Source organism: Podarcis tiliguerta (genome assembly GCF_965153285.1).
Source record: "Podarcis tiliguerta genome assembly, chromosome: 12".
Taxonomy (NCBI): domain Eukaryota; kingdom Metazoa; phylum Chordata; class Lepidosauria; order Squamata; family Lacertidae; genus Podarcis; species Podarcis tiliguerta.
The window spans coordinates 5788950-5806485 of record NC_139545.1 but is presented as its reverse complement, the minus strand read 5'-3'; the positions used below and the strand labels follow the sequence as shown (position 1 = coordinate 5806485).

The 17536-nt window shown below is 43.0% G+C and overlaps 1 protein-coding gene across 11 annotated transcripts in view; it reads right to left on the bottom strand.

Annotated features, from left to right (window-relative positions):
- ELMO1 (engulfment and cell motility 1) overlaps positions 1–17536 on the bottom strand; it is a 314930-nt gene that overhangs the window by 14409 nt on the left and 282985 nt on the right. For all 11 annotated transcript variants that reach the window (XM_083407049.1, XM_083407043.1, XM_083407046.1 and 8 more), the window contains 2 exons: positions 5325–5488; positions 2240–2352 (listed from right to left, as the gene is read on the bottom strand). In XM_083407049.1, the coding sequence (XP_083263175.1) occupies positions 2240–2352; positions 5325–5488 (277 nt within the window). The remainder of the gene's footprint in view (positions 1–2239; positions 2353–5324; positions 5489–17536) is intronic.

Sequence of the window (17536 nt, the reverse complement as noted above, 5' to 3'; positions counted from 1 at the left end):
GCAAACCAGAGAATGTAATCCAGAAATAAAACACATGACTGCAGCATTGCAAGGAGTAAGATTTGCCAGCCAATATCTAGAGGGACCTTCTCCACCCGCAACTGTGACTCTTAGGTCCCTATTTTGCACTGCCAGCTTTTATTAAGATGCCACACGGATTTGCATCTCTTGCCAGCTTCATCTTCTCCCTCTATAATTCTTTTTTTTTAAATAAATATTTTATTAAGTTTTACATAAAAGATGAAACAACAAAAAAGAACAACAACCAAAACAGAAAAAAATTACACAAACATAATTACACAAACACAAAATGACAAAAAGTATCAAAGAAAAAAATACAAAAATAAAAACAGTTTTATCTTCATAATGTTCCTTGCGTTAACTTATTTCTCTGACTTCCCCAGACCTCCCTTCCCTGTATTCCAAGTCATATATTCAAACAACAAATCCCTTCCCTCCCTCTATAATTCTTCTTAAAAGGGTTCATCAAGAGTTGCTTCTGGTAATAGTACTTGTTGGCAGGTTCAAGCTGCCACAGTCATGAGTTTACAAGGTCAGTGCCAGACAATTCCCTCCCAACAGGGCTTTTTACCCAGAGCACCACCATTTAATAAACATATAAATGTTTATTTAATGTTTATGCTTATATAAATGTTTATTATAGAATAATGTTCCTACATTGCAGGGGGTTGGACTAGACGACCCTTAGGATCCCTTCCAACTCTACAATTCTATGATTCTAAGTGGATACTTTTTTAAGGCAGTTTGCTCTTAGCCAGCTAAAACAGCGATTCCAACTGCACAGGTTGCCTGATGGTTTGAATGAAGCAAGCCTATTCTCCAGAGAAAAAGGTTGGATATTTTTGGGTGTTTCCCTTTGGCTCTGATAACTAGAGTGAAGCAAATAAGATATCCAGTAACAAAACTAATCTGTCACAAAATTTAGCTCTTATTTATCTTAAGAGTATTTTTAGATTGTTTGCTTCCCACTGCTTGTGGCAACTACCAGCTTCACATATTGATTTGCTAAGATTTTTTTACTATGCTACATATTTTGTCAAGAATCCGTAACACTTGAAATATATGATGCGTGATAAACCCCCCCACAAAATGGCTATGTTAAAGCCTTCACATGAAATGGCCCTCATGTGATTAGCACAAGAAAGAGGAAACACTTATTCATAAGTGGGCAGATGTGCCAGAAATCTAAGGAGGTTTTTTATGTCAGGCAGACTGAGTGGCAGTTTCCTTGGTTTCAGAATAAGCAGAAAATGTGCACATGATCTTAATGGATTGTGACACTGAAGGCAGACAGTGAGAAAGGGTGAAATAACTCTAGGCAGAATGACAGAAGGATCTAAACCGGGACTTAATACCTGCCCCAAATTCCTGTAAAGAAACACACCAGACCATCTCAACAGAAATATTTGCTTTAAGTAATCATGCCTTATGTAGTTTTAAGCTAAGACACTTTTAACAGTATGGGATTGGGCTTTTTTTTTTTTTATTACTTGTCTGATAGGGAAGTTGGGGGGGGGGAATTGGGCACCTCACATTGGTCTTTAGAAACTGAAAATGGATGCTCAGGATCTGAATCCAAGGAAAATTCCCTGGGGTAGCCCATCCTGACCACATCTTTATCTCACACATGACAACAGCTGTGGGGAGGTGTTTGGGAAAGCAGCCTTGTGGGCCAAATTAGAAGCCCTGCCAGGCCTCAGAAAATCCCCACCAATTTAGAGGTATTCAAACCTGTGTTACGATTTCATCACGTCGCAGGATTTCCTATTCAATCACGCCACCATCCTGGATAGCTCAGTCGGTAGAGCATAAGACTCTTAATCTCATGGTTGTGGGTTCAAGCCCCACGCTGGGCAAAAAGATTCCTGCATTGCAGGGGGTTGGACTAGATGATCTTTGTGGTTCCTTCCAGCTCTACAATTCTGTGACCTTACGGGCTGCCACTTGATGAAACAAACAAATATGGCACTGCCTTTTCTAAAAGGCCTCCCTTTGCATCTGCCATAATATCTAGGTTCACCCTCAGTGTATCAATGGCTCTCCCCCAATTTTATGCTGCATTGAACACACACAGAAGTGACGTTTTAAAGGCTAAAAGGCACTCTTTCCATCATGTCTGAAAGCTCCCTAAGAAAACAATAACGGTTATTTTTACAATGGTCAATAAAAACAAAGGAGCAAAGGAGAAAGAGGCAGGGAAAAGAAATCTGGTTAGTACCTTGTCGCCGCCGACTGTTGAGCTTCCTAAAGCAGGTTCCCTCAACAAGACGATTAAGACGCTGCTGCTTGATCAACTCTAAAATTTCGGGCTGAATCTTCTCTTTTAGCTCCCTGGGAAGGAGTGGGGGGGGGAGGGGGGAGAACACAAGCAAACAGACACAGACTTAGTCACATCTAACTAGAAAAACTCACACTACACACAAATACTTCCCGTGCAGGTTTTGAGTCTTAAGTGGAGTTCTCACTCTGCAATACTTTGGGCAATCCTTTCTGCTGCCCATGCTTTAGGTTAAGCCTTCTCTGCAATGCTACCAGTTGTTTGCAAGATGAGAAGGCTGTTTCAGCTTAGCAATCAACTGGCAAACCAGGTACAAGGTGCACTTCTTTATTCGTTACAGTCAAATGCCCCAAACTACTATGGACCCCTGGTCCTTGAGAAGCTGTATATATTCTGTTCCCGAAGAAACCAGAGTCCCGAAGAAACCAGAGGCCTTTCTCCTGGGAATGGTCGGCCAACAGGTGTGAAAGAAGAATAGAACTTTCTTTATGTATGCCACAACAGCAGCAAGAATACTTATTGCGCAGTATTGGAAGACACAAGAACTACCCACTCGGGAAGAATGGCAGATGAAGGTGATGGACTATATGGAATTGGCAGAAATGACTGGCAGAATCAGAGACCAGGGAGAAGAGATGGTGGAAGAAGATTGGAAGAAATTTAAAGATTATTCACAGAAATATTATAAGATTAATGAATGTTAGAATGACACCGGATTGAACGTAAAAGGTTATTGCCAAAAAGGTGTAAAATTAAAAGACTTAATACATTAAGATATTAAGGAGATGAAGATATATTAAGATATTAAAATTAAGATAAAGATTAGTTGAGATAGAGGGAAAGGATTTGCTGATTAAATCTATGAATTGGAATACAGTGAGGGGAGGTGTGGGGAAGTCTGGGAAATAAGTAAATGCAAGAAATATTATGAAGATGGAATTGTTTTTATTCGCTTTTTTCCTCTTTTTTTTTCTTTTTGTGTTGCTGTTTTTTGTCGTTTTGTATTTTTGTATTTTTCTGTTATTTTCCTTTTTTATGTAAAAATCTTAATTAAAAAAATATATTTTTTTTTTAAAAAAAGAGAAGCTGTATATATTCTGTTTCACTTGTGGCATTGGAGCTTTGCTCCAAACATAGCATATTTAAGGATGGATCGGGTTGTGCCATGTGCCCAGCAATGAGGGGACTGGGCCTTTGGTGTGAACACTAGGACTTCTTCCAGCAGTACTGCACCATACACACAAGACAGACACATGCAAATGGGTCTAGCTCCCTGCTCCCCACCCCCAAATCTCCAAGGGGGATGAAGCCATCTTTTACCATTTGAGAAACCAGCTCTCTTTACATTCTGGAAACCAGAACCACACCAGCAGTGAAGTTGCTCATTTGTTCTGTTAAGGAAACGGTGGAGAAAACACACCTGCCTAACATTGCAGTTCAATTCATATATTGACTGAAGAAGGTCTCTGTTCAAAATGCCTTGGGGAACTTGGATATTATCCTTTCAATAAATCTGCCTCACACCGTTCGTTCTGCCTTCTTTTTGTCTCCTCTCCTGGCAGGGATACCAGTAACTTCGCCCTCACTTGCATATCCCTGAGCAGAGAAGGGATTACTGCTTCAAAAGCAAGCAGGGCGGCATGCCTGGAAGTTGGGCTGTCCAGGCTGAGGTCGCTAGGAGTGGCACCTCACTCCTGGAGCTTGTTGCTTTCAATGGGGAGAGTGAAGAGACAGTATTAGCATGAAACGTCTGCTGCTGGCTTGGAACATACAAGTCCTGGATTCCAAGCAAGGGACGTTGATTGCTTCCTGGCTTTGCTTTCCCCACAATGGGGACAGATAAGCAGCACATGCAGTCTTGGCCACAAGCAGTGCCAGAACTCTGGCAGATGCCTGTTTCTCTCTGCAAGCATCTCAATGGGGATTCTGCATGGACTACGATCTGCCTGCTTTTGAATAAGCTCTGGGGTGCTAGGCTCTACCATAATAGCGTACTGAATAACTATTATCTTTGGATCAAACTCATTCAGCCAATAAGCTGGAGTAAGTAATCTTACAGCGCATTGAGAATTCACATTATACATCCTCAAAAACTGTGTCAGTGTCTCCTGAGTCTTTAAAAATCAGCTGGGTATGAAGACCTGCAGGCAGAAAATGCAAGCATTTTTCAAGCATTTAAAGCTGATTTTACAGTCTGTCACAGGATGCATCGTTGGGATGGCGCGACCGGTTAGTTTACAGCCGTGCTTAGCTCCCCTTAAGAAGAAAAATGAAGATTAAGTTTCAAAATAAACTTGACTGTAAGTCAAAAAATGCTGTTGCATAATGGATAAGGCCCACCAGCTCCATTTTGTTTTACTGCTAAAAATGGGCTGAGATCTGCCATGATGAAGTGGCAAGCGTGTCTCTCCAGTGAAAATGTGAAATGGGCCCAAGGGAGGCTTAAAAACAAGTTGACAATCTGCCTCCAGGTCCAAGAGCACAAAGTGATGCAAAAGGAATACCAATTAATATCCATTAACACAGGCATACAGGAGCGCCTTTAGATAACAGCCCCCTACCCCACCCGCACCAGACAGTAAAGAAATTCAGTCTCCTTTTGTGGGGTCCTTGTGACTTTGTGCTTCCGCCCCAGGCTTCATTTTGCCTGGTTCACTGACGGTGACATTTTCTTTTCGGCGAGGAACTGGGCAAGAAAGGAAAATTCATAGAGGAGGGGGAAAGCACACACGCACACAAAGGGTGAAAATGTCAAAGCATCATTTGCTGCAAATAAACTACTCTGAGCCCTACAGGGACTAGAAGAATCCACTTTAGGTGAATACAAAGAGGCATGTTTTTATTTCTGCAGATGGAAGCGAGCGCATTCCGCGCCGATGTGACTGCCCTGCTTTGAAATGCTGCCCCTGAACAGTTTTATTACAGAGCAATTCCTGAAGGGTTCATAAATGTCATTCACATTTGTTAGACCTCCCAAACAGGAGGTGGGAAGGGGGAAGAAAGACTTCTACAGGAGAACACCTACAAAATTGGGCGAGATTGGAAATCTTCTTGGTTCATCCTCTCAGACTGGCGAATTTTCAGTATTTCTGCGTAGCTTAGGTTTTGAAGTTTGCTTTTGAACTGATCCAGAGAACTAGGCTTCGTGGTCAACGCTCTCATTATTTGCTCCTTCACCACTTGCATTACCTGTGGACGAAAACAAAAGGGTCTCTGTGAGTAGCCTCCTCGGGTATTCATAGCACTTACCAAAAAGGATCTGCTCCTCAAAACGCTGAAATGCGGCAATTTTGCTGTTTTAGATCAGGTCACCCCCAGTCTTGCCTCCCTGCAGCAGGAGGTAAAAGACACTGATAATCTACAATATAAGCCAATTACTCTGGTAGGTGCCTTTCCTGTGGTTCGTTTGTATGCACTTTTAAACCAGAAAACAGCATGGAGGAAAGAGTTAAATCAAACCTCCTCTCCTGGTATCATAGTCCTAAGTCAAATGCAGACTTCCCAGCACCACACTGACATGCAAAACACTTGGTGGAGATTCTACACATGGAGTTACCACTTTAAATCTGGGTTAGCTCTGAATCCGACAAGGGAAGTGAATCAATCAATTTCAACTTATTTTCTGTCTGGTTCTGAAGATACCAATTTAACTTCCCCTTGTTTTGCTCCCCAAAAAAGGATAAAGCTCCCTTTTTACTGCAGGAAATGAGGAAGAAACTGCTTTCTAATGTTTTTATACTTCCAGTCTTGGGCACAACTCTTATTCTCCTTCTTATAAGGGCTATAACAGCAGCACAAGCTATCTCGTACCCCAAGCAAATCGGTCTTCTCTCATTTCTAGCTCTATCCCACACGGACTGGATTTAAGTACAGTAGAAGTTTTCCCACTATTTTGCTCAGCTCTGCTGGTCTTATCACCAGTCGCCATGGATGAACATATGCCTTCTCTAGCGCTCTCAGCCCCACTGAAATTAAACTGGAAAGCAGCATTCAATTGCAGACAACATTCAACACATGCTTGGCTGCAGGGTGCGGTGCCCACAACTGTTCCACCACTTTTCAAACATGCCATGGGCCAAAAAGGTAACCCCTAGTCTTACTGATTTAAGCATCACCAAAAAGTTGCTCTTTTTCTCAACTGAGATCTAAGCTGCTTTGCAGGAAAACACATCGAAACACAGCATTTCATAGGAAGCAGAAGGATGGCTACAAGACAAAGATGGATTGTGGCCAAGGCCACCTGCATGCACAGTAAATGGGAGGGTGTACACAGCCTAAGAGTGCCCTGGCATGCCTGACCATTTCAGAAACCCACTCCACCGGGCACTGTAATAATAATGATTTATAGTAATTTATTATTTCTACCCCGCCTATCTGGTTGGGCTTCCCCAGCCACTCTGGGTGGCTTTCAACAGAACATTAAAAACAGAATAAAACTTCAGACATTAAATACTTCCCTAAACAGGGCTGCCTTCAGATGTCTATTGATGGCATGCATGGCAGATACTCCTAATGTAGAGCCATCCATCGACTCATTGCATAAGATACTTGCAGCATAACCTCCCGTGCAACAGTGAACTGGTAATATTATGGGAAGGGAAAAGGCAGGACTTCCTCTGCCACTGTGGAGTGCAAGTCCTCACACAGCAGAGATCTAAAGAGCTGTCACGGCTCATTTCATTGCACTTTGCTCATTACACCTCAGGCCCCAGCAGTGCAAGGTGTGCAGGAAATTTGTTAACCAAATGGTGCTTACAGCTGTACCATGAACACTAGCCTTGTCTGTCGTTTAGTCTTTGCCTCCTTGCGTCAGTGCAGAAGCAAAGTCAGACACAGGTTGCTTGGCTTAGCACAGAAAAGGAAAACCTGGCATTACTCTTCAGTGAGACACAAAGGGCCGACTGCACCATTTGAGGCTTCATTCTTCCCTTGTCTTCAGCTGCCCCCCCCCCAATAGTCTTAATTTGGCTGTGTCCTCTTATGCATGCTGGGGTTAATTCGCCTCTAATCAATCATGGTTTGGGTCTGGAGCTCAACCAAAGCAGGTATGCAAAACCCGTTTATTAACTGTTGCATATTTGAAATGTAGAGCTTTCAAAAACAAGAGCAAAATCAAGAGAGATTCTGAAAGAGAACCACGAACAATGCCAACTAGAGAAGTGGAATGACAAACAGCAAAGCAAGAGCCAGGCATCTGCATATTAATTATTTAACCAGAAGAAAACTCCAGAGAGATGCAGATCATTAACATGAAGGGGGGCAGGGGAGAGAGAGAGAGTCAAAATCACATTATTTTGGCTTGATGAAATTGCACGCCTCAAAGTATTTATCTGCCTGTAACCTCCAAATATTATGTGAGATAAGAATGTATTTTCAAGCACACAAATTTATCACTAAAAAAATTAAGAAAGAAACACGGACTCTCAAGATCAAAGCTAGGTTTTGCCATGGCAGGCTAAGGAAGGACTAGCGACCTGCTCAGCCCCCAGGGGCATGCCACAAATGAATCAAGAGGACGCAGCTTTAAGCATAATTTTTGGAGATTTTCTTCACAAATATAACCCAAGCTGTGAGAAGATGGTGGGTGCAAAACAAACGGGCTGCTCTTTTTAGAGGGGCTTGCTTGCGTAGGATTAAATCCCCAGTGAACTGGGTCCATGCTAGGAAGTGTGAAAAGTCAGCCGTGACCAGTGTGGAAGTGGAGAACCTCAACAACCCTTCTCTTGGGCCACCACTTGCCTTGAGCCACTCCACAACCCATAAGCCATGAGCCAAACCTAGAAGTGCCAGTCACAGTTCACGCCCACCCCCGGTGAAGTTTCCATTCATTTATGAGACAGAACCACTTTCCTTACAATCCACGGTTTCTTCACAGTGTGCCAAACAATTCGTTCTGCTAATTGAAAACGGGAAACTGCTAGGTGCAAGTGGGGCAGCATTCTGGAACATTTATTTATGGGCACATTTATATCCTGCCCTTCTAGTGTCGGTGCACCCCACTCAAGGCAGGCTCATAGTTCGTCTCCCCCGGGGCTTTTGGCTTGCGGTTTCCCCAGAGCAAGGAAAACTTTGAGCCTAGACTCAGACATGATGTTACGTGAAAACAAGGGCTTAGCTCCAGGTAGAGAGGCAGCAGAACAACCAGGAGAAGAGAGAAGCAGCCACATGTTTTCCTGCAAATATTTGTGTGTTCTCAGGCATGGTTTGCCTTAGTGGTGTGCATGAACCAGACTGATTACAAGCTATTTGTGGTGAGCAGATTCTTATTCGTTTAGAAAATAAGTGAGCTGAGATCCACGCTTCTTATTCTAGATTTCTTATTCTTATTTGTATACTACTACGGTGTCCTCAGTAAAGGGCATACATTACATTATGTGGGCTCATGAATGTCTAGAGCAGGATCTATACTTTAAAGAAGAGAAACCCTTTAAAATAACCGTAAAGCTATCTGCCTGGCAGAAGACTACATTAAGAGCCCATTTCGAGAATGAATTCTGCAATCCCGATTGCTAATTTAGAAGGAAGAGTGCTTCTTATTAACATCCTTGTCAGAGAACTAAAAGCACTGTGATTTCACTCCTTTTTTGGCATTCCTGTCATACTCTAAATAAAACAAAAATTGCAGCATCATTCCAACACTAATGGCCGGAAACAATAGTGGACAGAAAGGAATTGAAAAGTGTCCACTGGATTTATTACTACTTTGGATGCAATACTGAAAACATTTAAAATATAAACCCCCAAAGACTCCTGAGAATCCTGGAATAAAATTGTGTTGCTTATTACTTATTTAGGAGCCAAGGCTAGCCAGACCAGATTTCTTTTAGAACTCTCCAGCTGCCACCTTTCTGTTTCTGCTTTTTGGGGGTGATAATTCTACAGTATCACTGATAAAAGGGATTCCAGTGAAGCCCGGCTTTTCCAGTTAAGACTGATTTGTTCCCGACAACCACTTGGATTAATCTAGATGCTGACAACCTCTCATAATTGTGATTCATTTCCACACCTGAGCGGGTGGGGAAATCAATAATTTAAAAAGAACAGTATATAGCTCAGTTGTTGTTTTTACATATGAAGTAGCTCTCAGACCATTTAACACACCGGATGAAATTGGTTCTTGCCAACGAAAACTCATGCCACAATAAATTAGCCTTTGAAGTTCCCGGGAAACAGATTAACACATTTAATGGAATGTGCATCCTGCAATTGTGTTCAGGGAAGTGAAAGCAGCTAAGACTATTTGACTCACGCCACAAATACAGCACAGAACTTTACATCAAGAACGTTTGACAAAACGGCTATGCACAGTGCACTGTGGTCTCTTCAAATCAACAAAATGTGCACATGTGCATGTACATAGCAGAACAAATGTCGCAAATGTGCAGATAAAGTAAGCCGAGGCCAGGTGACTAGGCAGGGCTTCTGCCATTTGTCTATCCTAACCTCCAACTAACAGTGTTTTCAAGCCACATGCCCCTACGCCAAATTAACTGTGTATCATTTTAATCGCATTGACCTCATCTCTGTCTTGTCACCTTCTGAAAGCTTCCTCCACCAGCACCCTTTATCTCATCCCATTTCTGTTCTCTCCTCATTCTCACTCTCTTATCTCACCCTGCAAGGATTTACTTCTATGCAAAAATAATGAATGCTGCTTCCTAGAAGGAAGATAAGACCTCTTGATATGCTTCTGGTGTGCCTAGTAGGCAAATTAAGTGACAGTCAAACGAGCCGCTCATGAGAGAAAAGTTTTAGCAGGTGATAGAACTAAAACTATGCTAGAATAGTATTTCTAGACACTTCACTAATATTTGAGCACTGGACTGATAATCAGAATAATTTATCATTTTACATTGACAATTGGGGCTAATCATATTAACTGCAGAGATTAATTGCAAAGTCCATCCCTACCTGAAGTCCATTCCTACCTGTCTTGATCTAACAGACCACACCTGTACCACAAAAGCTTGGGTTGCAGTCAAAGGGGAACGTTTATGTGCAGTTGAGGGAATTTCGCCTATGAAATAGACTTTCTCTGGATTTTTTTCCTGCTAGAACACATGCTACTAATTAGGCTGCTCCATTTTAAACATGTACAATATTTTATACTGCTATTAAAATCACTTAAGCTTCACTGCTCGCCCTCAGAAAGCCCTGGGAATCGCAGTTCTAATCACAAATTACAAGCTAAGGGATCAATCGATATAACCAGTGACTTTGATTCAAAGTAATTAAAAGTTTGAAACACTGAAGTACTCTAAATGTGAGTTTAAATATTGCATTATAAAATAGTATTTTTATATTAAATATTCAAATGAGGAAGACATGTTTATTTCATGCTAAGTCTCGTATATTGTTCTTTGAACGTGTCTTAGGTAAAGCTGAAAAATTTCATATGCTGGAGATAAAGTGTGCACACCATTTAGCCATGTGGAAAGAGATCTCATTTAAAGAATGCTATTTAACAACCAGGTCTTGAAGGAGGGGATCTTGGGAAGTGGGCTTCCAGCTAAAAGTTAAGATTATGAATGTTGTTTGTTGTTTGCATAAAGCTGCATGCAAATGGTCCCTCATTCTCCAGCCTATTTGTGGGCAGAGAAATTGGGAGAACCATCTCCCTGAATTTCTCCAGAGGGAGGAGAGATTTTCCAACAGGATGGACACACCATCAGCAGCAACAGTAGTGCAACATCTGCCTTTTCCACCTACAGTAGGGTGTGTTTTCCCTCAGCCACTGCAACTGACAGCTGCAGGACCAGGGGGCGCTGTATCCTTCTGAGCCAGACCATTGGTCTATCTATCTCAGTACAGCCTACACAGGCTGGCAGTAGCTCTTCGGGGCTTCAGGCTGTTCTCTCCAGATGTGCACTAGATGCTCTACCACTGAGACCCGACACTTCCACCCTCCCCTGCCCCTGACAAAGAGAGAGAGAAAGGAACTACATCTGGCAGCCTAGCTACCATTCTGCATCATCCACAATGGTCAAGACCTAGCGTCATTCCGAGACAGTGTATCTGAGATAATTGTGCAAAGTGGCCCTTTTCTAACGGGATGACGGGGGGAAAGAGAAACATCTCAGAAATTTTCTTAGAAAAAATTATTTGTAGAAACCTTTGGCTCAATTCTAGTTCTTAAGGCTAGCAGGGGAGCCATTGTGGTTGTTGGACAGCTGATAAGTGACCGAGCCCAAAAGGAGTGAAGCTTTCTTCAGCTTTCATGGCAGAAGTAGAATGATCCCACTGAGATTCTGAAAACTGTTTTGCCATCACCGATGAGTGCATGTTTTCTGTAAATACTGTTCAGAGGAAATGGATCATTAATTGCTGCAATAAGCACATTAGCTTCTTGAATTACTATAGATCTACAGGCAAGGAAATTGGGTCTTCTGGGAACGGAACATGAGCACATGACTCGGTTTAATGGTTCTCAGAGGCAGTAAGAGAAGAACGAACCAGATAGGCGCACAGGCAGCCATCACCAGGCATGAGACGTCTTCTCTACCCTGACACTTAGATTTCTGTAGGCATTTTGACCTTTGGCTCTTCCAGAAATTCTGAGGGAGCAGAAATACAATTCAAAAGGCTCTGATACTTTTGGTTCATTCCCTGGATACTCTGAAGAAGTATCAAAGAGAAGCAGGTTGTAGATATTAATGGACTGGCATATATATATATATACACACACACACACACACACACACAGTGGTGCCCCGCAAGACGAATGCCTCGCAAGACGGAAAACCCGCAAGACGAAAGGGTTTTCCATCTGCAGAGGCGCTTCGCAAGACGAATTTCCCTATGGGCTTGCTTCGCAAGACGAAAATTGACGAAAAATTTTGAGGGGTTTTTTTTTGCTCCAAAACCCCTTTTTCTGAATCGCTAAGCTGCTAAAAGCATTTTAGCAGCAAAACCGCTAATCCCTTAAGCCTTAAAAAGCCGTTTTTAGCCCTTAAAGTGCCAATAGCGCTAATCAATGGGCTTGCTTCGCAAGATGAAAAAACCGCAAGACGAAAAGACTCGCGGAACGGATTCTTTTTGTCTTGCGAGGCACCACTGTGTGTATGTATATATATATATATATATATATATATATATATATATATATATATATATATGAGACCCCTGTAGGATTCACTCACCCTACTGAGTGTGGAAAGAGCACCATGCAGAATACACAGCTTATGCAAGTCACTGTAAGTCATGTAGTGACCACATCAACACCCTACATATTGGGGCAGTGAAATAAATAACATGATTGTGAGAAATCCGATACACTAAATCTGAGCTGTGTGGATATGCCTCCAATGTCAAGGGATGGTCACATGGGACAAAGAGGGGAGATGAAGAAGCAGAGACCTCATCAGAAAAGGGTGAGAAAGGAGAAGTGGAAAATGTATGAGTTCGTAATAACATGAACTCAATAGGTTTTGAAATTCGTATCTGAAATACTGAAGGGCAAATGCATCAGGAAGAAGAGCCTTTTACAAGCACCATAATCAAGTGTATCATGAATAACAAGTTATGTGAATTCTCATCTTATGGTGGAGATAAATGGTGTTTCTGGTACTCATAAGGCTTTAGAAAATAGCTAGGATTGCTTGCTCACCTGTGTTTGACTTCCATCACAAGACATGCATTATCTGAGCAGCACCTTACAGTGGGAATTAGGAAGGGGACACACACAAAAAAAACAAATGTCTTTAACCACTATTTCTATGCCATTATATATCCTTGGGGCAGGGTAGGCATGTAATGACTGCAGCATGCAATGGTTTATCTGGCCAAGTAAAAGGATGTGGCAGCTGGAAATCGCAGCTTTTGTGAAACTGTTCATTACTTAATTGAAGTCTAGATCAGTTGGTTGGAGACGTTATCCCTTCCCCCACTCCATGTCTGTTCCAACTATGATCAAAAGAAAGCATCAGCGATGCTGGCTGGGCAGTGTATAACCCAGGAATCTTTCCAGTAACATTTCATGTGCCGCCCTGCCTTCAGCATAGCTCAGGGGCAGAATTCTAAAGTAAAAAAGGTTGACAGAGGCTTGCAACCACCCCATCCTTGTTGCTTAGATGTCACGGTAGGCAGGGAAACAAAGGTTTGCTTCTAAGTTCTGCAGACAAAGGAGGAGCCACCATGTAAGGGCCTTCAATGCTACAATGCCATTTCCTGTTGGCTCAGCCGATAAAAGTAAAACATTTCATCCAATGACCCAGACTACTCTATTCCATTGCAACATAAACAAAATGGGCACAATCATCTGGCTTGACGCTTCTGTTGTTCTGTTCACAAGCAGTTATTCGCAGAGTTTAGTTGGACTAACAAGCTCGTGGGACTAACCACCTCCGAAAGCTATCCCAGTTTCCTCATCTCAGCCCTGCAATGTGGAGAAAGAATGAAGCAAGTACAGTGGTACCTCGGTTTAAGTACTTAATTCGTTCCGGAGCTCCATTCTTAACCTGAAACTGTTCTTAACCTGAGGTACCACTTTAGCTAATGGGGCCTCCCACTGCCGCCGCCACACGATTTCTTTCTCATCCTGAAGCAAAGTTCTTAACCCAAGGTACTATTTCTGGGTTAGCGGAGTCTGTAACCTGAAGCGTCTGTAACCTGAGGTACCACTGTATAGCACATCTCTGCCTAGCAACAGGAAGCAAATGCTGAAGGGAACATACAAAGTACATCCCCTTCACCAAAGAATAACCCTAACCAGGCTGCAAATTACCGTATTTTTTGCACCATAACACTCACTTTTTTCCTCCTAGAAAGTGAGGGGAAATGTCTGTGCGTGTTATGGAGGGAATGCCTACGGGTGGCATGCCTACGGATTTTCCTCCTCTAAAAACTACGTGCGTGTTACGGTCGGGTGCGTGTTATAGAGCGAAAAATACGGTAAGTAGAACTGGAAATAAGAGGTTCTATGCAGATTTAAGTCTTGGGTCCACTCGTGTTAGGAACTGGTTACTATAATTAACAACACCATAGCCAGCATTTAAACAGTTTAAATTTAATGTTTTTAGGTAGAAGAGAGTAAGGGCTTAAAGGCTCATTCTTGCTATTGCACCTGATGCTTGAATATGCTTGCAGTATCAGTCTTGCAGCTCCTTTACGAACCCTTGTGTTGGCTGTAACTCTTAAAACTCTTAATGGCTACGGATGCTTTAGGAGCCACCTTCCCCATATGAATCCAGCTGCCATTTCATGTTATCTAATGGAACCCCTCTGTGTGTCTCTGCACTTTCTGATATTTGGACTAGTTCTATTATGGCACCCAGAATGCAGAACTCCTTCCCTGAGAGTCCACCTGGCCATGTCCAACTGCCCTTCAAGAACTTCTAATTTCCAGAAGCTTTTAGCTTAAATGCTGTGTAATAATTTTTTTAGCTTCACTTTGATTTTTCTCAATGTTACATTAAACTGAAGCTTTGCGTTTTTTTGTACAGATTTTAAAACTTTAAAATTGCCGTTTGCTGTTAATTTTCTAAAGGTTTATCTGAAAACCAAGTTGTGCATCTCCATTTTAGAAGGCGCAAATACCTTGATAAATACTGATACAACCCCCATCACTGTGCAATAAGCTTGCACAATGCATATGAGACAGCACATGGAATGTGAAACAGATATCGAGAATCTGGACACATAATCTTTGCGCAATCCTGTTCATGACAACTTAATGTGATAACTTAACAAGTCTAGGACTCTCTTCTCATAGCAGCCATCCAGATGCCCACAGGAAACCTAGAATCATAGAATCATAGAGTTGGAAGAGACCACAAGGGCCATCGAGTCCAACCCCCTGCCAAGCAGGAAACACCATCAGAGCACTCCTGACATATGGTTGTCAAGCCTCTGCTTAAAGACCTCCAAAGAAGGAGACTCCACCACACTCCTTGGCAGCAAATTCCACTGTCGAACAGCTCTTACTGTCGGGAAGTTCTTCCTAATGTTTAGGTGGAATCTTCTTTCTTGTAGTTTGGATCCATTGCTCCGTGTCCGCTTCTCTGGAGCAGCAGAAAACAACCTTTCTCCCTCCTCTATATGACATCCTTTTATATATTTGAACATGGCTATCATATCACCCCTTAACCTCCTCTTCTCCAGGCTAAGCATGCCCAGCTCCCTTAGCCGTTCCTCACCTGCAAACAGGAACTGAGTTAAACAGCACATCCTCACCTGTGATTTCCAGTAACTGGTCCTCGCAGGCATACTTCCTTCAGCAATGGAGGAAGAGCACAACCCCCATGGCTAACAGGTATTGATAGCTTTAAAAGGTAAAGGGACCCTTGACCATTAGGTCCAGTCGTGGCCGACTCTGGGGTTACGGCGCTCATCTCGCTTTATTGGCCAAGGGAGCCGGCGTACAGCTTCCGGGTCATGTGGCCAGCATGACTAAGCCGCTTCTGGCGAACCAAAGCAGCGCACGGAAACGCCGTTTACCTTCCCACCGGAGCGGTACCTATTTATCTACTTGCACTTTGACGTGCTTTCAAACTGCTAGGTTGGCAGGAGCAGAGACCGAGCAACGGGAGCTCACCCCGTTGCAGGGATTCGAGCTGCCGACCTTCTGATCGGCAAGTCCTAGGCTCTGTGGTTTAACTCACAGTGCCACCTGATTCCCTTATTGATAGCTTTACCTTACATTAAACTTATTTCGCCTTTAAAGCCATCTAAATTGGTGGCAATCACTACTTCTTGCGGAAATGAATTCCATACCTTAGCAGAGCACTGTGTGAATAAGTCATTTTCTTGTCCGTTTAGAATTTTCTGACTTTCAGTTTCATTGAATGGCCCCTGGTTCTAGGATTATGCAAGTGGGGCGGGGGGGGGGGGGGAGCTTCTCTCAATCTACTTTCTCTACCCCATGCCTAATCTTATACATCTCTTAGCATGTCTCCTCTACTCACATTTTACAGTCCTATTCGGGGAATATGCTGTTATTAATAAGGACAGCTTGCATTCTGTATGTGGCAGTTCCAAACATGGCCCTTCTGGGTCTAGATTTGTATATTTTATTCGCTGTCACTGCCACAGTTTCGTAGTGCTGCCTTCCTTTTTCCTTCCCCCCTGAAAATATGAAGAGCATATCAAATCTCACAATGCTATAGACACACTTTAGATTGAGTTTCAAGAAAGAGAGAGACAGAAACAACCCCTTTAAGTGCAGAAATATGTTGCCTGGAGTAAAAGAGGATGAATAACCAGCAGCTAGAATCTGTGAATTGGCAGCAAAGTCTAAATGAGACAACCAAGGTAGGAGGATTCAAATAAGAACTGACTTCTCCCTTATAGGAGCAAGCCAAGAAGACTGGGTAGAGGAAGGAACAGAGGAACACAGAAGCCTGAGTGGCAGCAGGCATCTCTAATGGTCACAGCTGCTCTGCTTTGGATAAATTGACTGCAGCCTCTGGTAGCAGCAGAAAATATCGCTCAAGGGCTACAGCCATCAGCACATCAATCACAGGGTCTCGCAAGATTGCCTCTGATAAGTCTATCAACCTTCCAGAAACCCAAGGTGGTTTATCCTTGGAGAACAGGAGAAAACTCAAAATGGGTGCATGTGCCCTGAGGAGACTAGAAGGAAGGGATGGAGATTGTTATATAAATAAAATAAAGTAAAAGCTTCAAAGGCTTCAGAACCTTGTAAGAGAAGATGGGTGCTTTAATGTTTTAAGCGTGGAATAAACAGTGCACCACACACACACAAAAATCCATCTACAGCTGATTCATGGTTTTTCATTTATTAATCCTGCAAGAAGAAGTGACAACATTTCTGCCTCACTCAGCACATTAATCATTCTCTTAAAAAAAAAAGCCCAGCACAATATCTTAGTCCAGTTGGTGGCAATTACAAGGAAGGAGAATGACAATCGAGGGAGGGGGAAGGAGAGAGATGGATGGGTGGGTGGAGAGTTAAAGTCTGTGAATCCAACCACGTTTCTGTCTTGCATGTTTGCTAAAGTCCCAATATCCTAATCCTGAAAAACTCTGCAAGGGACTTGACTACAGTGGAACCTCGACTTACGTATGGCTCTACTTACGACCTTCAGTAGGTGCTTCGAGTTGTGAACATTCCTCTAGATACGAACAGAGGCCTTGCCAGCAGCCTGGAGCTCGCCCGGCCAGCTACGGGGCAGCACTGGGGCCTCTGCCGCTGGGGAGAGGCCTCCAGTTTGCGGGAGCTCAGCCCGTCGGCTGCGGAGCAGCGCTGGGGCCTCCGCCACTGGGGAGAGGGCCCCCATC